Source organism: Sciurus vulgaris (genome assembly GCF_902686455.1).
Source record: "Sciurus vulgaris genome assembly, chromosome: 14".
Classification (NCBI taxonomy): Eukaryota; Metazoa; Chordata; class Mammalia; order Rodentia; family Sciuridae; genus Sciurus; species Sciurus vulgaris.
This window is the reverse complement of record NC_136475.1, coordinates 91,968,128-91,993,103: the sequence shown is the minus strand read 5'-3', so window position 1 is coordinate 91,993,103 and position 24,976 is coordinate 91,968,128. Positions and strand designations below refer to the sequence as shown.

Here is a 24,976-nt window from a genome sequence, read left to right as displayed (position 1 = left end):
TATTGGAGAAATGAGCCGTTTTTCAGCAGATCTTGACTGGGAGAATTCCTGAGTTGCCTGATGTGTAGTTGGGGCACAGAAGAGTCACCCTTTCAATGAGTATTTATCAAGTGTCTATTCTAGGTAGTAAATGAAGCAAGACAAAAATATCAGATAATCTAAAAAATAAACTCATTCCACAGACCCACCTGAAACAGAAGACCCCCCCTGCTTCTGAGCAGGATTCTATATAAAACACCTAAGAATAACAGTCATACCAAGTGGGGTTGCACACACTGCTGGTGACAATACACAATGGCACAGCTCTTTGAAAAACCACTTGGTGATTTCTCAGAAGGGTGAACTACTGCTATATGACCTGCAATCCCATTCTAGATATACACCCAGGGTAAACAGGAACATGTGTCCAGGCAAAAGTGTATCCACGTGTTCACAGTCAAAAAGTGGGCACAAGCCAGATGCCCATAAATTGATAAATGGATGAATAAAATGTGAATTATCCATACACTAGAATATTATTTGATAAAAGTACCAATACATGGTATAACATGATGAACATAAAAACGCTGTGCTAAGGGGAAGAAGTCAGACACGAAATGCATATTTATACAATTCCATTTCTTTGAGATGTTGGACAGGTGATCTATGAGAACAGGAAAGTAGATTAGCGGTTCCCTAGATCTGGGAGATGGAAGGGTGGGGTCAACAAGGATTGATCACTAGTGAGGTATGGGGTTTCTTTTTGGGGTAATGACACTGTTCTACGATGACGGTGACAGTTACACAACTTTATACTAAAAACCCATGAGCCACATGCCTTAAGTGGGTGAACTGTGTGTTATATAAATCACATCTCAAGAAAGTCACTTCAAAAACAGATAGGCTGGTAGGCAAAGAAAACCTCTTTGAGAGATATCAGGATATTACTAGCTCTTCATTCACCAACATATCTTCTGTTAATCAGAACCAGACTTTGGGAGGCTCTGGATTCTACGTGGATGGACTCTAACATCTGGTGTCCCCGCTTGTGCTGGAAGCTGGTGAAGTAACGAGACGGGCACGACGGATCCAGGAACAGCTCAGCCTGTTCACTGCCACCCTTCCCACGCTGCTCCTCCTCCTGAATGGGAAGCTGGCCCTGGACGAGCACGAGGTACAGACGCAGCCCTGCCCACCCCTCTCACCCTCTCTACGGCTGCTCCTGTCACGTCCCAGCTCTCCTTTCCAGACGTCTCTTGTGACCATCGAGCACACCCACATTCTGACTATTCGCACTCTGCCTAGGGATTCTCAGATGGACTCGAGGACCTACCTTGCTCCTGCTGAGGCAACTGACAACTGAAAATCGCCAAACAATCCACTTCCTTTTTGAAGTTTGACTGTCTTCATGATGACAAATATTTATAACATAAAACATGCTGTTTTAACCACCTCGAAGGGACAGTTTGGTAGCGTTAGCCACATTCCTACGGCTGTGCGCCCACTGCCTCCGCCTGCCTCCAGAACACCTCCACCAGCCCAGACTGCAACACGGAGTTCCTGACACCTGAGTGCCGCCCCACACCCCTCTCCTCCAGCCCTGGGCAGCCACTCTCCACCACTATATATTCAACCATTTTAGAATACTGGTTTTTATGAAAATCCATTTTCCTGATAAAAACTTAAAATATCTGGCAAATTTTCCAAGTGAACTTTTCGTAACCAAAAAAACTGAGATAGGGTAAACATAACCGTGATTCTAATTTAAAAAAAAAAAAATAACTTTGTTAAGAGGCAACTAATTAGTTACCTATAATTTACTACTTTCAAAAGGTTTCAAACCTCTGATCTGTAGAACCTGGAACAAGACCAATACCTGGGAACCACCATTTGACCCAGCTATCCCACACCTTTGCCTATACCCAAAGGACTTAAGATCAGTATACTACAGTGATGCAGCCACATCAATGTTCATAGTTGCTCAATTCACGATAGCTAGATTGTGGAACCAACCTAGATGCCCTTCAATTGATGAATGGATAAAGAAATGGTGGTATATATACACAATGGAATATTACTCAGCCATAAAGAAGAATAAAATTATGGCATTTGCAGGTAAATAGATGCAGTTGGAGAATATCATGCTAAGTGAGATAAGCCAATCCCAAAAAACCAAAGGCCAAATGATCTCTCTGATAAGCAGATGATGATACATAATGGGGGTGGGAGGGAGGCAAGAATGGAGGAAGAATGGATTGTATAGAGGAAAAAGAGGGGTGGGGAAGGAAAAATAACAGAATGAGACAAACACCATTACCCTATGTGTATGTATGATTACACAAATGGTATGACTCTACTTTGTGCACTACCAGAGAAACAACAGTTGTACCCCATAGGTGTACAATGAATCAAAATAAATAAACAAATAAATAAGAAAGACAAATACCTGTGGGTTAGAGACACTGATGGGAAAAAATAAGGACAACAGAAGAGTGTGCCTTTTGTAGCTTAAAAGTGTCCTAACATATATGTATCCACACTCAGAGGGGTTCACCCTGTGCTTTCCTGCAGGTAAACTACACTTCAAAAAGGTAAGTGAACAAACTAGCTAGGAACCAGGGCACTCCCTCCGGCCCACCTGCGGCTTCCCTGGCATCACCTCCTCGCAGGCCACCCTGCCTTCATCCTTGCCCCTGTCCCGCAGTCCCATTAGCCAAGGGGATGCACCTTCTCCAGGGCTGTGAGCCTGAGGGAGGCAAGGGTGCCAAGGCCGGCTGCCACTCAGGGGCACTACTCACTTCATCAGCTTCTGCTTTGTGGCAGAGTCCTTGAAGCTTCTGAACTCCTCCCCTGCTTTGATCTCGTAGAATTGGGGCTGCAGGACCGTCTGCTGGTCCTCCTGGACTTGCTGCCGCGTCGTCTTTCCCTCCTGCCGCAGCAGCCTGCGCTGTCTCCTGACCTCTTCCACCCAGTCTTTCTCATCGTCTGAACTCTCCGAGCTCTCTGCATCGCTTGGTTTTCCTTCTGGTTCTTCCTCCTCTTCCTGAAATTAAAGATGGTAAGCGGAGAGCTCCGTTCCCCCAACCAAATACTGTCCCACTATTCTTTTAAATAGCATCAGTCCATTCGAGTTCAAGACACCACTCCATCACACACACAGGAACAAAGGCCTTTACTTAAACAAGCTACACTCCTAGGCCGAAAGCCAAGCCACTAGGACGGAACCGACCACACCTCAAGTATTCCTAATTTACATGGAAAACTTTATATTAAAGAAATAGGAGCAAAGAGTACTTTACCTTTTCACGAAGTTCTTGTTCCTCTAAGAGCCTTAGTTTCTTCTTCCTTTTCTCACTAATTTTTGAAACAAGTGGGTTCAAAAGCCTAAATTCTTCACTTTCTTCATCTACTTGGAAGTCAGGGTTCTCAAACATAACTTTAAATCGATCATCAGTGAGAATACTAGGAAGGTTCTATAAGAAAAACAGGAAAAAGTATATAAAAATTTAAGCTAAAATCTGAATAAAATCTGACCAGAAAGACAGCTTACGAACATCCACTCAGTTGTAAAGTTAATAAGCTGCATGAGGCAAAAATTATAATCTCATGTAATTTCTTTAGAACTAGTTTCCAGAACTTTCTAATTGACTCTGGGTTTTATCTCCTACCAACAAAATGAATTCTACTGATCTATTTGGCAGCTGATCTATGGTACTGGCGATTATACATAATGAGCTAAGAGTAAACTTTTTTGGTTAACTTTATGCTCAATACATCAGAAAGAATTTTCTTCAATTACTATTTTTAGTGTCAAGAAACACTTTTGAGCTGGGTGCTGTGGGTGCATGCCTGTAATTCCAGGCAGCAGTTGAGGCAAGAGGATCACAAGTTTGAGGCCAACCTCCATTAAGACCCTGTTTCAAAATATAAAGGGCCTGGGGAAAGAGTTCTGTGATGGAGTGTTTACTTAACACACACCAGGCCCTGAGTTCAGTCCCTAGCACCACAAAACAAAATGAAAAACCTTACAAAGAAAAAAAAAAAAAAAAAAAAAAAATATATATATATATATATATATATATATAGTGGTGGGGGGACATGGCTTTTAAAGCATAGCTACAACACTGAACTGAAATAAGCAAGTCCTCCAACACCTGCAACTTCTTAGAAGTACTTCTTCTTAGAGTTGGTTGACACAGCAGGTGAGGAGAGTGGGCAATGTAAATTCTCAACTCCAATAAGTTACTTGGAAATGCAGGGATGTTTCCACCCTTACGGGATGACTTCACTGGATCACTTCCCTAGGCCACTGAATTGTTCTAAAAGGACACAGGGTATTTTCCGCATAATAACTTTGGCTACTAAGACTTACATGGATACCTCAGGGCTGATAGTAACTTCCTTTCTATTTGTATCATTTTAAACAGAAAGTTTCCTAAAATGTATTATAGACTTAGCTGTACATTAAAACAGATGACAGCAATTTCACTTGACAGCTCTTATTACACTTCACTTGTAAGCTACAGGCCTGGAAGTCAGGTAAACCCACCTGCTCAGGATGGACTGCGAACCAGAGCAAACAGCCATGAACAGAGCTGCTCAAAGCCAGCCTGTGATGGACTCCAGCTCAACTGTGTATGCTTTTTTTTACTGACTATTTTTCAGATTGAGAATAAATAAGGTTATATAAGTAGCTGAGTTCTGAACACTATTGGTGACAGATCTACAAAAATATCTTGAAATGATTCAGATATTAAGGAATGTGGCTTATTACTTTTATGTACCTAAAAACTGATAAGCTCTTACCTAAAATGCATGAGATGGAGATTTCAACAAGTCTTCCCTGATCACAAACTGCTTCTAAAGCCAACTTAGGGCCAAGAAAGAAACAACGACAAGAAAGATCTAGTTCCTGATCCCAGTCTCCTGAGGAAGAAAAAAATCTGCAAAAAGCTTGCTACAAGGCCCCACATGAAGGAAGTGCAACAGAGCTGAAGGTGCTCAGAGAGGTGCCGTGATCCACGAGACACCCAGGAAGGCTCCAGGGGACATGGCGTCAGGGAGAAGGCTAGAGGGACAAGTGGATTTCAACAGGCAGAAAGGTGAAGAAATACAGAGGAGTGGCAAGGCCTCTGATGACACAGAAGCTGGTAATTCAAACAGGCATTTCTGATCAGGCCAGACTGTGAGGGATTCTGAATACTACCACCGTTAATCTGAAGGTCTGGGGGAGCCACTGTAGAGGAAGAGGAGCGCTTCAGGGGTCCATGCCGACAAGCAGAACTAACTGTGCTCTAAGGATGTAAGGTGGGCTACTGAGGACGACCAAGAGGCTAGGAGACAGGAAAAAGGCAGGGCCTGAACAAGGGTGATGGGAAGAAAAGGTTCAGGAAAGACTTACTGAGGTACATTTCTAAGGTGCAAAGTGAGAGATGCAGCCATGGGCAACATGGGAGAGTTAAGGGGTCAAAGGAGGGTTAGAAGCTGGGTGCCGGGGCGCATGCCTGTAATCTCAGCAACCTGGAGGCTGAGGCAGGAGGATCACAAGCTCAAAGCCAGCCTCAACAACTTAAGCACCCCTGGGTTCAATCCCTGGCGTGCTCGCATGTGTACACACACACACGCACACACACAAAAGGCAGGGTTAGAAATGGCTCTCTAGCATCTCTCGACTACACTAGACTAGACATCTGGGTTACCTGCATCGGGACCCACCACTGGAGCACTGGGAAAAAGGCGTGGTGAGTGAAGGTGGGGAACGACACTCCCTTTAAGACTGGGACAAGAGCGTGGGACAGGGGAACGACACTCCCTTTAAGACTGGGACAAGAGTGTGGGACAAGAGAGTCATCTGGCTATGCAGGACGTCATCAGGTGTCAGGAACAGGGTCTCAGGCAGCGGACAGGGGACACTGCCGAAGATCCAGATACTCTCAAGTCAATAGCCACGTGCCTATTTTTAGGTTAAAAAAACAGCAATGGGAAAATTTTTCTTTGCATCTTACTGTATTAACTAAATAATCACATTTAATAAATGAGAGAGAAAAACGTTAAAAAGAATATGTTGCTGATGTTCTTTTTTTAGGTAAGTTTTTTAGTTGTAGATGGATACAATATCTTTATTAATTTATTTTTATGTGGTGCTGAGGATCAAACCCAGTGCCTCACACATGCAAGATAAGTGCTCTACCACTGAGCTACAACCCCAGGCCCTGTTGCTGGTGTTAAGATGCTTTTCTTAATTTAAAATAAATTGCACTGCCTAAGACAGGCATGCTTTAGATCAACCATTGTAAAATGAAAACGCTTCTGACCCAGCTGTAAAAATAGTTCCCCCAGGGACTTTTCTTGGTCTAATTGTTTTCACAGCTGTCTTTTAAAAAGGGGGGTGTGCAGGATAAGGCATAGTAAGTGATGTTCTGTAGCAGTAGGCAAGTGTCTGGCTAGTGATCTGCCCCATACACTAACATATACACATGTTCAACACCTACCAGCAACATTTGGAAACCATCTGAAAGCAGTGTTCAGACCAGAGCCCAAGAAGTGCATCTGCAGGTCTGAGCAGGATGGCTACCATCAACACTCTGCCTCACTGTAGTAACACAGGAGGAATGCCTGCCACAGCACACCGGCTCTTCAGCCTCATCCCTGTCCCAGTGGACAGGTCCACCACAGCACCCCTCAACTGCTCAGAATGTGCAGCTACAGATTCTCAGAACGCCAGCTGCCAGCAGGATGGGACTAGTGTTCACCCCACAGTGGGAAGACCTGAGCAGCTGAGAGAAGACCTGAGATACTGACTGATGCCGGACCTTCCCCAGACATGTGGCCTATCCCCACTTCTGAGTTTTCACACAGCTAACTCCCTCACTCTTCACTATGAACAAGTAACCCACGATTGCCAAGGAAAAATTATTCGTTTTTTTTTTTCTTCAGGAAAATTCCCCAGGACTACAAACCCCAGTTTCCAGTCTGAAGGGCTCTCCAAGCAGCCAGCATTCTAGGCCTGAGTCTAGCCTGGAAAAAGCACACAGCCCAGCACGCCCACCTCCTGCAGGTTTCCTGGCTGCTTCCCCTATCCCGGCTTCCTTCTCTGGTCACCTCCTGGGGAGCAGCAGCACAGAAGGGTGCTGTGCTGCTGGGGCTGAGTGCTGCAGGTCTAACCTCACCTTCACTGTGCTCTCACAAGGACTGGCCACTTACTTGTATGGGACATAAAAGGCCAGGCTGGAAACTACACTCGAGGAAACAAATTTCGTCTAATTCTTTGTCCAGCATGGGAGTGAGGTGGTATGAATCCCTAGAAAAACGGCAAAGGGAGATGCCAGGATGAGGTGATCAGTCCAGAAAGATCTAGAAGCAACTTCTTTAGGAAAGCAAAATCAACACAATATCTGACCTTTGGAGATGTCTTGAGACGAGACATAGACGCCTGGTAAAGAACTTGGGGTTGGTCAGCAGTAACTACCCAGCATGCCAGACAAACAAATGCTAACTCCAGGGTAAAGAGGTGTGAGAAACAAAGCTGCCACCTGGCTGTAAGTGGTATTTACACAGGGTTAACAGGTACCTGCTGAACACTGACATAACTATTACAACGCATCTTTACTGGGAGGAAAGGTTTAAAAAAAAACCCAACACTAAAAAGTCGAGAAGTAGCACTACAGACAACATTAGACAGTTTTATGTTGGAATAAAAAGGCAAAAGTGGTTGTCTCAGAGGTGACAGGAGGGAGGGGAGAGCGGAAGAGGGCAATGGGCAGCCAATGGTCTTTCTTTTTTTCTTTTCTTTTTTTTTGGTACTGGGGCTTGAACCTGGGGTGTTTAACTACTGAGCCACACGCCCGGCCTTTTTTTACATTTTATTTAGAGACTGGGTCTCACTCAGTTGCTGAGGCTGGCTTTAAACTTGTGGATCCTCCTGCCTCAGCCTCCTGAGCCACTGGGATTACAGGCCTGCATCACAGCTCCCAGCGTAATCAGTGATCTTAACAGACCCAGAGAAACGTTCTGCTTTAAAAACTATTATGTATGAATATAATTACACACACACACACACACACACACACACACACACACACACACACACCAATTTTTTAACTGGTACCAAAAAGGCTTTAAAAATAATATTCAGGACATTAAAACTACCTGATCTAATGTTAACAAATGTCTATACATAATCATGTCTTTTTCCTAGAGATGGATTACTACTTTAATAAGAACTCTCAATGGTATTGAGTAATTCCTAAGGCTTAGACACCTCTTCCACAATTTCCTAGCCACAGCACACGTGGCCTGGGACCTGACACACTGCCTTGACTGAGCTGCTGCAGATCCAAGAAAAGGTGCAGTTGCACAAGACTTTGCAGCAACAGTGGAAAAACTGGCCCAAAAGGCAAGTTCTGCAGAAGGAGACAATTGTTGGAAAAACAGCTTGACCCAAAACGCAAACCCCAAAACAAACAAAATGGATCACAGACACCCCCACTTCTCAAAGCTGCCACGCATACCTAGAACTCAATGTGCATTTGTTGAAAAACGAATGAATTTTTAAATAGAATTCACACCTCCAAGTTTTGAGGTTTGGACAAAGTCCAGACAATGCTTATTGACACTATGCAGTGGGTCACTTCACATCAACATCAGTTGTACAGTAACCATCTTACTAGACCTTTATCGTGTTATCAGGGTTGGTGATATTCAGGAACACACTTCACTGTCTGCCTCCATTAAATTTCAGGTGTAGACAAAGCAGACCATCCCTGCAAGATGACTTTCAATCAGGAGATATCAGAGCTGATGAAGTTCTTGGAGGTTTTGAAGAGCACACAGTTCAAAGGCAAGACTAATGATCTGCTGAGAGAGTAAACCATTCTTTCAAGTACTCTTTACAAGAAAGGATTCTTTCCTCAGTTCATGAGTGATCTTTAATGTCTTCACTTTATGGTAATTTTCCCAGCATGAAGATCACTTTGTGTGCTTCAGGCTTTCAAGGTCATTTCTACATGCTAGCTACTGTGAATTCTCAGTCTTTCCCAGGGGCTCCCAACCTCAACAAAAACCTCCCAAAGGAAATGGGGGTAAGAGAGGTGATTTCTTCCTCACCTTTATCATCGCAGGGTCACATGAAAAAGCTCTTGCATGCCATTGCTCCACAATATAGCACGATGACCCCATCCCTTTGAACCCTCTGCACTATTAAATCTGGGTGAGGACTCCTAAGCACAAGAACACACTCGGAGGGCATACATCCAAGCTGAAGCTGCTCTGCACTGTCCCTGAAGAAGCTCCAGGACAGGGGCTGGGGTTGTGGCTCAGTGGAAGAGCATCTGCCTGGCATGTGTGAAGCACTGGGTTTGATTCTCAGCACCATATATAAGTAAGTAAGTAAATAAAATAAAGGTCCATCAACAACTAAATACACACACACACACACACACACACACACACACACACGTATTTATAAAAAGAAGCCCCAGGACCTATAAATACAAAGACTACTTCCACTCAGCTTGTGAAAGGACACAAGGAAGCTGGAAAGATCCTGCCTAGTCTTCCTCAGGCTCAGGTAAGAAGAGCAGCAAGGTGGATGCTTCAGGAAGAAAGTGACCAAACAGGAAGCATTCATGTTTTAGACATTTCAAGGCACACACATCCAGGGGGAAAGTGCCAGCCACAGTACATAGACATAAATTTAAATACTAAGAAATTTTTAGTTTTTGTTTCAATACTGATATAGTATTTATGCAGTGAAAAAGTAAGCATAAAAGTCACCTGTTTACTTAAGGCAGAATTCTAAAAGTTAAGATTCAAACGATACATTAAAAGAATGAAGCAAACTGAAGGGATGTGTTAGGAGAGTAAGGAAGAGAGGGCAGCAAGGACGCAGTGAGCCCGATCCATGCAGAAAGCCAGCACCCAGAACGCCCCATCTGTCCCTGCACGTTACAGATGAAAAATCTGGCCCAGTGACACTGCAGAAGCTTCCCAATATCACACAACCAGCGAGTGAGATGCCCAGAAACAAGACCCAGTCATTGAAGTCCCTGGGTACTGGGGAAGAAGAGAGTGAACAAAAATAAGCACAAGAGTCCATTATCTTGCATTCACTTGCCTGGTTAAAAACCAGAGGACAGAATAAACAAACACCTGAGGGCTCCTCACGGCTGGCCCAGGGCTACAAGGTCAGGGCCAGGCTCCCACACCTCACCTGTGCCCTGCCTGCCTGCTCTACATGCAGGAGAAAACAGGACTTCCTGTCTCAGGAAAAACTAGAAAAGTTCCTCACCTCTGCACAATATCAGCTAGGAAGAGTGCCAACCTTATTCACTGCAGAACTGATATGTGTCTATCTTCACACCAGGAAAGGGTAGGCAGGCAACAGGCACATGCCAGCCCGCACACCCCAAGGTTAATTTACTCAGGTTAAGTAAGAGTTGGTTACCTCCAGAATCATAAACAAGTTTAGTTAGCACAAAGAAAAACAAACTTATCAGGATATTTAGCAATAAAAGGAATAAGTAAATTATAAGACATTCATAAGACAATATGCATTATCTATTTGATTATAATGCTTGCTATTACAGTTTATAATTTTATGAGGACAAAAAGGAAGTTCACTAAAATATTAATGATGCCTTTCCCTGGATAGAAGACCATGGGTGGCTTTCTTCTGAGTATTATTTTCCAACTCCCAAGTTTCCCATATTGATCATATACCATGTTAAAGGCAAAAAAAGAAAAAAAACAAAACACCTTCATGCATTTTTAAAGTAAAAAGAAACAAAAAAGATACAACTTACTATCAAAAAAGTGTAGGAAAAAAAATCTATCAATATTTTCTCTGCCTTATAAAATCTTACCTTAACTTTCTTTTTCCATGTAGATTTTTGCTTCTCCTCTTCTTCCTCTATTAATTTAAGAGCGAGTTCTTTGTTAACTTTTGGTAATTTCTATGAAGGGGAAAAAAAAGTTAAGACGTCTACATTTTGGCTTTAAAAAAGTTAACAGTTCTTTAAGGAGTATAATTTCACAAGCAGGAGATAGCTAATTCCCATTTCTAAAATTAATTACACCCAGAGAAGAAATAACATAGACACAGGGATGTTATAGGTAGGCCATGTGGTACAAAAATGGTAGCCTCCACCTGCTGCAGGGAGCATGCGCCCTCCCTATGTCTCTTCCCAATATGCGGAGAATAAACTGGGAGATGCTGCATTTGACCTACATTAGCCACAAAGGGCCTAGGACTCTTCCTGATCAACAGGAGGCCACAGGTCTTGCACTGAAGCCTTGAGCTCAAATGCGAATACTGCTAATAATACTCACTGCATTTTCCTGTTCTGACATGACAAATTTCTAAAAGGCATTCTAGATGTTAGTCGGACAACTCTCAGGTAGTTACAGGATATCTACTGTCCTCTTCCACTTAGTGTTTTCTGTTCCACAGCATATTAAGTAAAATACAACTCTGACAAGTAGTGCAAAGAGCCGGGGCAAAAGAACCCCTCTTAAACTTTTTTTTGTGGTGCTGGGGATTAGAACCCAGGGCCTGTGCTTGCAAGGTAAGCACTCTACCATGAGCTATATCCCCAGTCCCCCTCTTAAACTTTTGAGGGTGGGGGATGTAGCTCAGAGGTAGAGCACCTGCCTACTATGTGCAAAGTCCTTGATGAGATCTCCAGCACCACACAAAAATACCCATATTTTAAACTGTACAGGAAAAGGAAAAAACATTGAGGGAATTTCAGAAAACAGTCATGAGTCTTGCCCTGAAAGGGTACATGTATATAAAATATATACATGCATACACACATAGGTATTTTTACCAATGTTCAGTTATAAATATTTGTATCACTTGATATTTGAACTTAATCGATGGTGACGCCAGAGACACTGGTAGGCAGGAGCAGTCAGACAGGAAGCTCCTCCCCGTCTGCTGTCTGGGCCGGCATCACATAGCAACATGGAAGCAGCAGGTGGCTCCGGCGGCAGCAGGGGATGCCCATTTGCAGTTTCCAACATGCCCAAGTCCATCCTCATTATACCTAAAGGGCACCAGCCTGCAGCCCTTCCTCAGAAGTCTGGGTCTCCCTTCCAGGGGCCTCTCCTCTTTCCTGCTGCACAGCTCTGAAGTGTTAGCCACTCTCTGCAGTTACCACCTCTCCTATCCTTACTTCCATGTGTTTGCCTTTTCAGTTCTCTGACACCCGATTAATACTTATATTAAATTCTCTTTACCAACATAGCTGGTGCAGTTTGCTTCCTGACAGTCTAATGAGCATTCCAGTGATCCGGACTGCTGAGAACCTGCAGGTGTGTCTGGAAGAAATGCAGATCAGCAGAGCTCTCACATCCCCAGCTGGAGTTGTTTGGAAAATACCATGGGATGTTCTTAGTGGGGGTGACACAACTGGGCATTTTATATTATTTCTGACCTCACCATTACCATAGAGTTCATGATGGCAAAACTGAGAAGAGTCCCCACTTCCACAGTGAGCAAAACATACCAAAGTATGAGTAAAAGATATAAATTAAAGACAAATAACCATGGAGAGGATGGGAGACTTCCTTGGAAGAACACACAAGATGAATTTTCTCTCCAATAAATTCAATGTATAATCTTTACCTTTAATTGGACTCTCTGTGCACGTGTTTCTTCTATCTTCTGTCGAATTTTATCTTTCCTATATTCTTCATAAGCAAATGGATTTACCATCAATTTCACCTTTTCAAAAGGAGAAGAAATTGGCGAGAGAATGGTATTAGCAGCAAGTTTCATACATGCTGGGACTGTTATGCCTAAGGACAGAGTAAGTATGTTCTATGAAAGCAAAAGTAGAGAAGAAACAACTGCAGATTGCTCGTCAGTCCCTAAAACACTATAGCTTTGTATTTACCTTGTGATACAGTCTGATATCCATGAAAAATCCATGCATATATGCCCGGAGAAAAGGTGATCCAATAAGATGTGTAAGTCCTGGGAAAAGTTAATCAGGAGAGGGAAAGTCCTTATGAAGTCTTGATTAAAAGCAGAAAACAATTTGATTATAAGATAAGATTTCACTTCAGAGTAAAAACTAGGGATTAGAATTATTAATTTTCAACATCTATGGAGAATATTTAGTCTACTTCATTAGTATCATTTTAAGTATCTTACTAAGCATAAAAGTGATTGTCACAGTTCATAAAAGTTTTTATGAATTATGACAAATTGGCAAACAGGGTTCCTTATATTCGTGGTTCTCAGATTTTAGGAATTTACTAACTCATTTAACTTAAAAAGGAATATAGGGGATCAAGAGTTAAGTTGCAACTTTGTACTGCAAAAGAGAAACATCATTTCCTAAAGCAAAGGACACTGTCACAACAAAAATGAAGAAAGGGCATTAAGTCTTCCCAAGAAAGAATAGCAGACAAACTTATGCCCACATATCAAGCACACTGATGCACATTAAGACCTACATTATTTATTTATATTATAAATATATGTATTTATATTGTTAAGACCTATTTTACACACCCACTTCATCATGAACTCATGGAAGGTTCACTGCCAATCAGTGTCTGGAAACCTGCCTTAAATAACACCTTTTGTAAGGTTTCAGATTACTGAGAATTAGTGGTGCTGGTGGGTACATAGGATTTTCTGCCAATGTCACAGGTATTATTTATTAATTACAAATATTCACACAGAATAATGTTATAAAATTATATATCTCAGAGTAAGACAATATATACCTACAAGAAAAGTAACTTTGGTATAATACCAAGTGACTGCATTTATAACAAAAACATTACTCTGATCTCAAAATTTTAGGAATATATACCCATAGCTCTGAAAATTAGGTACTAGGCAAAACCGCCTGGTAGAACAAAACAGCACACAGTACAGAGAAACATAAAAAGGCAAAATTAAATTTAGGGTAATTTCATGAAGTAATCACAAGACTTGGCAGAGAAACTGCAGGGGTTGGACCTTCACAGTGGAGTCCTATAAAAAGAGGGCTGAACTATGACAAAATGGACCATGCCAACAACCTACATTTATGTACCCATTTTGATTATTATCTAATCTTTCCTCAAAATGATGGTCTGATTAATTGTCAAATTATTATCAGTGATAGCAAAATCATTTTTGTTTACTTATATTAAGTATATAAAACTTCTATTATAGACCAAGTAAGGTCATAAATAAAAAACCACCAGAAAGCTTTTCACAATTCTAAACAGAATCTGACAACAGCAGCATTTCCAAAAGAGTACTGGTCCCAAGAGATCTTCTAAGGAAAAAAAATTGAGAAATGTTTCATATGTCCCTCCCCCCTCTCCTGGAATTTACAGTGTACCATATTAACAGGTCTAAGAACTTCATAATTAAAGGAATTGATTGAACTTAGCTTAACTTAACATTTCCCAAACTTATCTGCCATGCTTTCTAGTTCAACTGTGATTTTGTTGACTATTCTATTTCTATAGATTTTCTTAAACGGGCAGTATGGTTACATTTGAACAAAATAGATCTAAACTTATAACTAACTGCTTTCCTCACTCAAACACAGTAGAGAATGAAAAAGTACCCCGAACGTAATGAAGATAGTTAAAAAAAAAAAAAAAAAAAAAAAAAAAAAACCCATAAAATAAAATGACTTTTTTCCTTCCAACTTAAGGGTGTGGCTGAATGTGACACTGGACATTACAAAGATTAGTTATGTTGGCAGTACTTGAGAAGGTACTTCTATAGAAGATACTATGTCACCCTGCTTCTTTTGTAAGTCATTTACTAAAGGCTGAATGCAGTTCCTTTCTTTTAAAACACATTAAAAGTTAAATAACTATTCTGGTGGTAACTAGTAGAAAATAATTCTGTCTGGACTAACTGCTATGAGCTACAAGTTATAAATAACGCTTTAAGAACTGCTCAATTAATCTAATTATTACATGACTCTATTCTTTTAATATTCAACTGCTGTTCTCATCTATTTTTTCCAAAGGCAACTAAGCTGCCCAGACTTGTGGAGAAGGGATCCTCTAAGTTTTCCTACTCTCAATAATTTGCTATATAGTTCTCTGCCAACAACAGAAAAAGATTAGCAAAATCTTTATCCTACAAATGAATGCTGGGCAACAGGATAAATGTGCCCTCCCAAGGGACTGACAAGGCTGAGGTAAAGAGATGGAATCTGGGTTTAAGTCCCAACTCTCAAGTATACTAACTCAGAGGCCTAAGTATCTACTATACTTAGAAAACATTTCTTGGTTTGTGATTTTTTTTTCCTTTTTTTTGCGGGGGCGGGGTGTGCTGGGGATTGAACCCAGGGCTTTAAAAATAAAGTAAGTACAGATTGAACATCCCTCATCTGAAATGTCTGGTACCAGAGACGTTTTAGATTTCAGAGTTTTTTGGATTTTGGAAGACCTTACCAGTTGCTATATTTGGATTGAGTGCACCCTACAGGGCCATGTGTTTATAAGGCGAGGTCTTCAGAGTGGTGCTACTGGGAGCTGGTGGCAACTATAGGAGGCAGGCCTAGTGGAGAGGTTTTCAGATCACTGGGATGTGTCCCTGAGGTGACTGTGGGACCCTGGCCTTCTTGCTTCTTTGTGATGTAAGTAAGCGCCTTTGCTCGGCCAAGCACTTCTCCACTGCCTCCTCAACACAGGCCTAAAAGCCATGGGTTTGCCTGATCATAGCCCGCAACCTCTGAATCTGGGAGCCAAAATAAACTTTCTTCATACATTGATTACCTCAGGTATTTGTCAGTGATAGAAAATTGACTCTCACATGGGCTGAGCAGCTCTGATCTGAAAATGCAATGCTTCAATTCAGAAACTTTTTGAGAGGTGCTCAAAAAGTTTGGATTTTACGACATTTCAGATTTTGAATTTTCAGATTAGGATACTCAATCTGTATTGTCTTCTATATCTGAAGATTCGACAGATTCTAAGTTTTGGATTAGGTAGTTTATAAACAAGTCTAAAAGGGAACCAGAAATCATTTACTTGCAATCTCTGAGGTATTTTCAAAACCTTATTATACTTAGCACTTGAAAAAAAAAAAAAAATCACTGCTTTGCTGACGTACTTTTCCTATACGTAGGTAGTATACTCAAGGAAACCATTTCTTCTTTAAGATACAGAAAAAATCTGGAGATTGGATTTACCTAACCTTATGTCTAAGCAGAGATTACAAATTTGACAATTTATAGCACATTTAATATCTGGTTTGATAGAAAGGGAACATTTGGAAAATCAAATAAGCATGGCCCAGTCAATTTTAATGTTCAAAACTAAAAGTGGCAAAATTTTTATAAGGATGTTGTAATTCTTTTTACCTAAATTTTCGAGATCTTTCTTGGTGACAAATTTGTAATCATCATAAACTGTGCTTTCTGGATTCTCTTCTAATTCTTCTGTCAAGTTGTCTAAGAAGGAACACCACCGAGGAGCGGGACCCAAAACCTGTTGGTGTTTATTAAAGGTTAGCAAGTACACATCCTCACCATGTCAATCAAGACTTAGTTATTTTACAATAATTTCCTTAAATACAATTTTAAATTCTTATTTCTATCAGAAAAATTGAAAAATAATACAGATAATGAACATGTAGATAATGGAAAAAATCTCAGCCAGAGATACAAAGATATTAATGGATATTCTTACATTGGAACTATCAAAATATGGTTCCATAATTCAGACACTTATAACCTTCACCCATTCATCCATCACTTCCCTCACTCAACAGAGTACCAGAATTATGCAAAACATATTTTGTACATCAGTTTTTTAAGAAATTTATCACTTATAATAAACGAAAGTTTAAAATGAGAATTACCTTCTAAGATTTTTCAACTCATTACTTAATTCTATTCCAGTCTTACAGTCTGCTTCATTTAATTCATTAAAAATTAAAATTCTACAGCCATGGGGAGTGGCCTGCAATCGTAGTAACCTGGGAAGCTGAGGCAGGAGGGTCACAAGTTTGAGACCAGTCTGGGCAATTTATTGAGATCCTGTCTCAAAATAAAATAAAGAGGTGGGGGCTGGTAAAATAGATGAGTGGTAGAGCACTTGTCTAGCATGCCCAAGGACCTGAGTTCAATCTTCAGTACCAGAAAAAAGAAAACTAAAATTCTAGGCTACAGTTAATAGCAATATATTGTATTATTGAAACTGCTGAGAGTTTAAGAGATTTTAATTGTTCTCATCACAAAAAAACGTGTGAGATAGCACATGTTAACTAGCTTAATATAGCCATTATATAATCCACAGTACCCATGTTTCCAAACATGCTGTACATGATTAATACATTAAATACTATTTTTATTTGTCAATTAAAAATTAATTTAAAAAATTTCCATACATGGAATTCTTTAGATGTAACTTAGGTGGTTAGGACCCACGAGTTGTCCCAATGAAAGGTTGAAGAACTAAAGCCTAAACAGAATTTATAACCAACTAACAAAATGTGAATAGTTAACCTTGTAATCCCACTATTTCCATGACACTCTGTGATTGTTGAGTACTTTTTGTTGCAACGAATCTTCCCAGAGCAATGCTGCACCCCCAAGATCAATGCTTACTCCAAGGCAAGTCTGCTCGGTCAATGGGGCAGACACACTGCTGCCAAGAGAACCCTGGGCACAGACAAGAGGGACTTCCAGAGATGATTCACCTGCCCCATTCCAGTGGCAATCACCCACACAGGAAAAAACCCAGCTCATCATGGAAGTTATATATCTAGCTTAACCTTTTTGAAGAAGGGAAAACAGGAGGAAGAGTTAAAGGAAAACAGCCCCTGATAACATTCTCTTCAGTTTAACAAGGCAGATATTAGATATGGCCATACTCATTTCAATTATGTTATTTTGCCTGAGTAGAAAGGGTGGTTCCCTGTCTCCACCACAAAGGGTATAGGGCCCATGAACATGAATACTAAGTCTTAATGAGCACAAAAGGAGTCTTATATGAAAAGTTTCATATTAGTGCAATTTGTACCATTTTTTAAAAACAAAAGTTTTGATACACAAAGTGGTTTGACTCAATAAAAGACAAAACTTCAAGAAATACAAAGCATTTTAAAAAATTCAATGCACAACACTTTTTAAAGGAATTGCTACATGTTAAGTAATTTTAGGACAGTAGCTTGAAGTCAACAAATATTTACACCCAGTGTTACCACATATAAAGCACGTGCTAAACCAGAGACACTGACCATGTGACCACAAGCTCTCTAGAGGAGTGCAAAATCTAGCTGCAGCAGAAAAGTGTGTGCCTGTGTGTATGTGACACGTGTGTGTCACAGAGTCATGTGCAGCAATGAACTGAGACTGCACTTAGGCAGAGGCAGGTGTGCCTGGAAGGACTTCAGGTCTGAGTGAACACACAGGCAAGCTGGACACGTCTCTGGGCAGCCCGAGAACGAGTGCATGCATGCTCCTGCAACCATGGGGGCTGTCAGCCAGTCATTAATCTGCAAGAGCCAAGCTCCACCAGATGACGGAATACTAGCCAAGAAAGCAGGATTCTCTCTCAGTATGAAAGTATACTATTACCACTTTTCTAGACCCCAAGACACTGTCTTAGGAAGTGAGAACTACGTCTGCTTTGCTAAGTGCTGGATTTCCAGCACTTACAACAGCACCTGCCAAGCTGTAGAGCAGGGTAAATATTGGATAAATAAACCCATTCAAACACAGGGAACACATGGATTTCATGTACAAGGATTCTAAGATGTAGAAAGTCTTCTTTGACAAAAGTATTTTTCAAGTGGTCTTAAAGTTTCTTACTCAGATAAAAACACTGACATACCCCATCATAAAACTCTTGGATATAAGAACACTTTCTGGTGGAAGTTAGATCTATTCTGACTCCTAAACGCAAGGGGACACCAGCTATCCACAATACTTCACAATATAATACAGGTGTCCCTCAATATTCTCAGGGTATTGACCAGAACTCCAATAGATGCCAGAATGTGCAGAAACTCAAGTCCCTCATACAAAATGACAAAATATTTGCTTATAACCTATGCAAATTCTCCTGTGGACTTAAAGTCATGTCTAGATTAATAAACTCCCCAAATACCTGTACATGTTCAGTACAGATATATAATTATATTTAGAATATTTTCAATCTGTGGTTTGGGGGATCTGCAGATGCAGAACCCACAAATATGAAGGGCAACTGTAGCTTTACATTTAAAGCTGTCATAAACTTGGACTTCAAAGAAAATGAAGTGTGTACTGACTTCTTTTGAGGGTGAGGAGTAGGAATAACAAAATATCAGACCAGATCTGAATTTATTTTTATATGGTCTTCTTTTATAATGTTCCATTCTTTTTGATTAGCTATCTGATTTTAATAGAACTATTCTAAATTGCCTCTCAGGAGACAGGTCTAGTGATGATAACTAATCTTTGAAATCAGATTCGTAGCCATTAAATTTTATGGGAGGAAATATTTCCATCAAAAAAAAAAAATGAAAACTAGTAGTTGGCTTTATTAATCACACTTCCCTAATTCCTTTACAGAGTGAAAAACACCAGAACCACCATATCAAAGTGGAAATTACTGATTCAGACTGGCATTAACTGCAGGTTTTATCTACCCCAGAGTTTTCCTCAGAGGCCTGCCAGAAAGCTGCAAAAACAGTGGTCACCTTAGCCAGTAAGGAGGGCTTAACGCTGATGTGCTTACACTGACCACATATTAATGTGCAAAAATTCTGTGCTGTTGACAAAGTCATAACATATTAAACCTCAACTAATCCTTGGAAATACATTAATTTACTTCTTAAATTTGGGGTTTTACAATTCGAGGAAAACATCCTTTTAACCACTGATGGACTATTACTACCACATTAAATGTTCCAGGAGCTCTGGGCTGGGATGCAGTTGAGTGGTACAGGCATGTACCAGGTCCTGGGTTTGATCCCCAGCATACCAAATCAACCAATCAATCAATCAATCAATCTGTATTTCCTATATGTCATCAAATTGTTATATTCTATCCTTTAGCTAAAATTGATTATTGCTTATTTATCTATATTTTAATGTATCTTAAGAATTTTGTTTCAGAAAACTGGGAGACTGTTCTATTTTAAATTTGTCATCTGTTAATGGCCTTCCACTTTTAATTTATAAGAACTTCCTAAAGTCACATGAGAGTAAAAGTAAAAAACTGAAAAGTGATTCATCAGATTGCTAGAAGGGGACGATGATAATTCTATCAACAATCTAAATGGAAGTGCTTGATTCCCAAACATGAAAAGAATCTACACCTAAAGAAGGTGACTTTGGGAAGGTCTCTGCTATAATGAAGCCTCATGTCTGCCTGTCCCAACCCGTTCAGGGAGAAGAACCAATTCTGAAGTAGATGCCACCAGGCCAAGACTATCATCTGCCTTTAAGATGTGAATTATACAACACTTAATCTTAAAACTCAAAATTCTCACAAATTCTGGTAATGGGAAGACTGATGAGGAGTAGAGTAGAAAAATTATGAATGTTAAAATTCCTAGGGAGTTGACAAGATTTCAAAACTGGGAATGCAGCTCAGTGGTAGAGCTCTTGCCTAGCAAGTTCAAGGTCTAGGTTCAATTCCCAGTGCCACATACAAAAATCTTGGGTGAAACCTGGGACAGTGGCCCACAGTCAAACCCACCACCATGTCTGCAGCAGAATCCATATATTTGCACCACTGGGTTTGGGAGAAAGAAAGGCTAGAAAGAGCCTCATCATTTTGTTTCATATTTCAGTCCTGATAATTCAGGTTCAGGTACAGTCAGATCAGGTTTCGCTACCAATGAGTGGCGAAATAAATAAAAAAAATAAATTTCAGGGTTTTTTATTTGAGAATTATAGATAAGAGATGATGAAGCTATACTGTAATATAAATATATGTAGTAAAATTAGCTATATACAGTAAATACATACTAAATTTAGTTATCCTATAAGTAAAGGAGCACTATTATGATTAATGATAATTTTTCTAATTGTACAGTTTGCATCTCCAGGGGGAGAATGGGATTTTGCAAAATAAGATGATCAACTCTATAACACAAATTACAAGAAAGGTTCTTTTTCCAACATTTCCTCTATTATTGGTTGAAAGACCCACTAGCACTAGCATATATTTTCAAATTCTGAAAGCCAAGGCTTTATTATAAAGGATCCTAATCCTAGGACCACAGAAACTACAGAGAGCCAGAGGGAGTGCCCATGTCTTCAGGCAAGTAGTTGCATTTGCAGCATAATGAGCTGCCTAATTGCACATCCAAGTCTACATGCATTTACGTAATTATGAGTCATTTAAAGGTACTCTGCTTGTAGTGTTGTCTTCGGTTCCTAAAAATCAGATTAGCAAAAGAACAATTTAATAGTCAACACTTTTAAATATTTATTTTTAAAAAGGAGAAAAATATTTTATGTTCTAATTTGATTTTGATTTAGCTTTTGCAAAAACAGATAGTGAAGTGAAATAAGAAAAATAAGACTGAATTAATTTTTTTAAAACAGTAAAATTGCTTATGACACTGTCTCCCGGTTGACATACGGAGGACAGGTCATCACGAGGCTCTGTGAGCAAAAAACGGGCACAATGTGCCTAGACTGATGGGGTGGAGGGATGGCGACAAGATGGGCAGACGCTTTAGCATAAAATCTAACCCGACTAAAGAGCTTTCCATTAGCACCTGCACCCTGCCTCCCCCCAGCTTGTTGAAAGTGCTGTAAATGATTATGAAAAGGTATTGCACAGTGGGTCAGAGAGCCACCCTGAGGGCAGGAGAGCAGGCGCCCTCAGGCTGTGGGGCCAGCAGGCTGGGCAGATGGGAGGAAGTCTGGGCCCAAACTAAGCAGGTGACAGAACTGACAAGCACCTTGTTCCCACCACCCCGGTGGAGACCCAGAATGATAAAGCTGCCCACGTGGTGGGGAGACGGTGACCACAGGCACAGTGACCTGAGCAGCAGGGCTGACCTGTGCACAAGTGTCTGCCAGTCTGACCCGCGGTTCCTTTCCCAGCTCCTAGAATGCCGGAAGTCACGCCTATGTTGCTGTACTTCCACTCCACGCACTGAACCCTTAACGCCTCACAAAAAAACTTAGGGGACTGTGATGGGCTGACAGATCTGGCTCCATGGGAACGTCATAGGCCAGACTCTAAGGGAAATGACTGAACAGACTCCATTTTGCCCTGAGACTCCTTGTTATGTAGGAAATAAGCTTCTCCCATGGGAACACCCCGCCTCTGTGCCCATCATCAGTTACTTGGTGTGACATGTTTAATGATATACAATGGCAACTCCTATGTAGTAAAGAATTGCTCTCTTTTGATTCCTATTGCTCCTAATCAATGTACCATGTAAACAGTGATTGGGTGGATGTTAGTAGCCATTCTTTAGTTTGTACCTAGGTAAGGGTCATTCTGACCCACTTCCCCCTCTGTCGATGATCTCATGATGTTAATGTGTAATTTCGAATCACAGCAACAGACACTTATGATTAATGTGATTTTTGGTGTAAGAATCCCTACAACCCTGTGGTCAGGGCTGTTCTCCCAACAGCCAATTTTTGGGGCATTGTGTGAGACAGTCAGCTGGCCAGCTTAATAAAGACTCTCAAATTTGGACTTCTCAGTGGTGATTGGTCTGTTCTTAAGTTGCGCCCCATAACATTTGGAGACCCCAGCGAGACCCTTGCTGCCTGGTGGGCAATCACCGCTCACCACTGACCTGGGAACTCCTGTGGACAGGAGAGGCCACAGCGTTGCTCCTAGGGGAAGGCCTCTGAGAGACGTTCCTCAGCCCCAGGCTGCACGGTCTGTGGGGCCCTGCCCCAGGACTGAACTAAATTCTCCAAGAGAGTCACCTGTTTCTGCACCCCTGGGGGACCGGTAAGTCTGTTTCTGGCGGATCCGCATCTGGGGACTCTGAGGAAGGCTGGACGCAGCATTACTTCCTGAGTCCGGGACTGGCAAGATGTCACTCAGTCCCTCTGGTCTGGCCACTTGTCTGTGTCTTTGGTGTTTTACCTGTTCTGTGTTTGTCCTTTTCTGTTTCTTTGTTGCCTTTAAGTGTAAGCGTGGGTCAGTCTCCCTCACGTCAGTCACCCTTTCCGTTGTGGCCATTTCTCCGCCTCCCAGCTACTGTCAGTCTGTGAACACCCTAGCGAGCTATTGGTTCATCCGTCAGCTTGCAAGTCTCCTTCTCCGTTATTGGTCCCGTTAGCCCGGCGGGACTCTTAAAGATAGCTTCACCGCCATCTTTTCTCACTTGCTTTTCCTCCTCCTTGCTTTCCACTCTCTCTAGCGCGCGCCCTTTCTCTTTCCTTTCTCTTTTCCTCTCATTTTCTCTCTTACCCTGAAGGGAGACGCTCTGCTTAATAAATTCCCTTATGTGATTTCCCATGTCCGGCGTGGTTTCCTGGGATTTCCTTACAATGTGCTCCCCTCCGGTGCATGTTAACTGATTTCCAGGAATTTCAGAAGAGAGCCAGTGATTACGGAACCGGCTGCAATATCTTTTCTCTCTCTAAATTCTGTGAGAAAGAATGACCAACTTTCGAGGTCAGATGGCCCCCAAAGGGGACCACCAAATTGTCTTTGGGCAGCCTGAACATCCTGATCAAATGTTTTATAGTCAAATCTGAAAAAAAATGGTTAAAAGAGTTTTTAACCATGTTCACTGAAGCTTACATTAAAGTGTAAACTGCTGCCAATAGAAATTTCCAACTATTGGTGTTGGTCCACCAAGATGCCAGGCCCAGCATGGCTTCCACCGGGACAAAGGAGAGTAGGGGTTGGATCACATGTAGTCCCTCAGGCCACTGCAGGCCTTCACCTTTTAACTCTGGGGGAGATGGACACCACCAGAGGGCTCTGGACACAAGACTGACATGATCTGACTTGTATTTACAAGGATCACTGTGGTAAAGGCTGGGGACTTGCTTGTTCCAGTCATTTACGGAAAGCTCTGCCCAATCATTAGCTGACAAGCAAGCAAACCCAGTACAGACTTTGGTGGCTACAGAGAGCAAAGAAATTAGAGTTTAGAGAATTAGTCCAGCAGGGTCACTAAACAATGACAAATCCTGGGTAGGGAAGAGATGGAGTTCCACAATTTCCAAATTACCTTATTTAAAAAATCTAGTTTTCAACAAAAGTACAAGGTACACAAAAAATCAAGAAAAACATAGCCATGTGCAGGAGCTGGGGAAGAGCCAACAGACTGTCTTTAAGAGCCAGATTCCATTAGCAAGTCAGAAAGACATTTGGCTACTGATGAATGGATGGACAAGATGTGTTGTTGCCACACAATAGAGCATCATGCAGCAATAAAAAAGCAATGGAAGACTGACATACAACCATGAACCACGAAAACATTATGCTAAGTGAAAAACAGATCTAATGTTTTATGATTCCATTTAAATAAGATGTCAGAAAATGCAAACCTATGGAGACCTAAAGGAGATCAGGGGTTGCTGGAGGTTGCAGGGGTGTAGGAGGAGAACAGGGAGTAACCGTAGAGGCTTTTTCTTTTTTGGTGTAATGAAATGACTAGAAATAGAAACTGGTGCCCACTGTGCAACTCTGAATATACTAAACCCACTGGATTTGCAGGGTTCAAGTTTAAAAGGGTAAATAAATTGTATTTTAATAAAGCTGTTGTTTTAAAAAATGTAGTTAAGGATCACACTGTACTACTTTATCATGTCTCTTTAGCTCCCTCTAATCTAGAAGGACCCCTCTAGCTTCCTGCCTACACTGTCTAGGAGTCAGGACAGCTGACTTGCCAGATCCCCACTGTCTTGTGGATTTTTTCTCACAATAAGATTATACTGATTGCTCCTCATAACTAAAGTCAGTTAAGAGTTTTTGTCAAGAATCTCATGGAGGATGCTACTCCAAAAGAACACTTGAAACTGCTTCTTTAGTAAGTGGCTTATGATTAATATTTGTGAAGTTGTGTGTTTATCATTTTAATAAATCTTTATAC

General features: G+C 41.2%; 1 protein-coding gene across 1 annotated transcript in view; it reads right to left on the bottom strand.

The window, feature by feature from the left end:
* Nucleotides 1–24,976, bottom strand: part of NOL10 (nucleolar protein 10) — an 89,929-nt gene that overhangs the window by 10,487 nt on the left and 54,466 nt on the right. Inside the window, exons 14-19 of the mRNA XM_079110791.1 lie at nt 16,314–16,440; nt 12,879–12,958; nt 12,608–12,706; nt 10,842–10,931; nt 3,279–3,452; nt 2,778–3,022 (exon numbers count right to left, since the gene is read on the bottom strand). Coding sequence (XP_078966917.1) covers nt 2,778–3,022; nt 3,279–3,452; nt 10,842–10,931; nt 12,608–12,706; nt 12,879–12,958; nt 16,314–16,440 — 815 coding nt within the window. The remainder of the gene's footprint in view (nt 1–2,777; nt 3,023–3,278; nt 3,453–10,841; nt 10,932–12,607; nt 12,707–12,878; nt 12,959–16,313; nt 16,441–24,976) is intronic.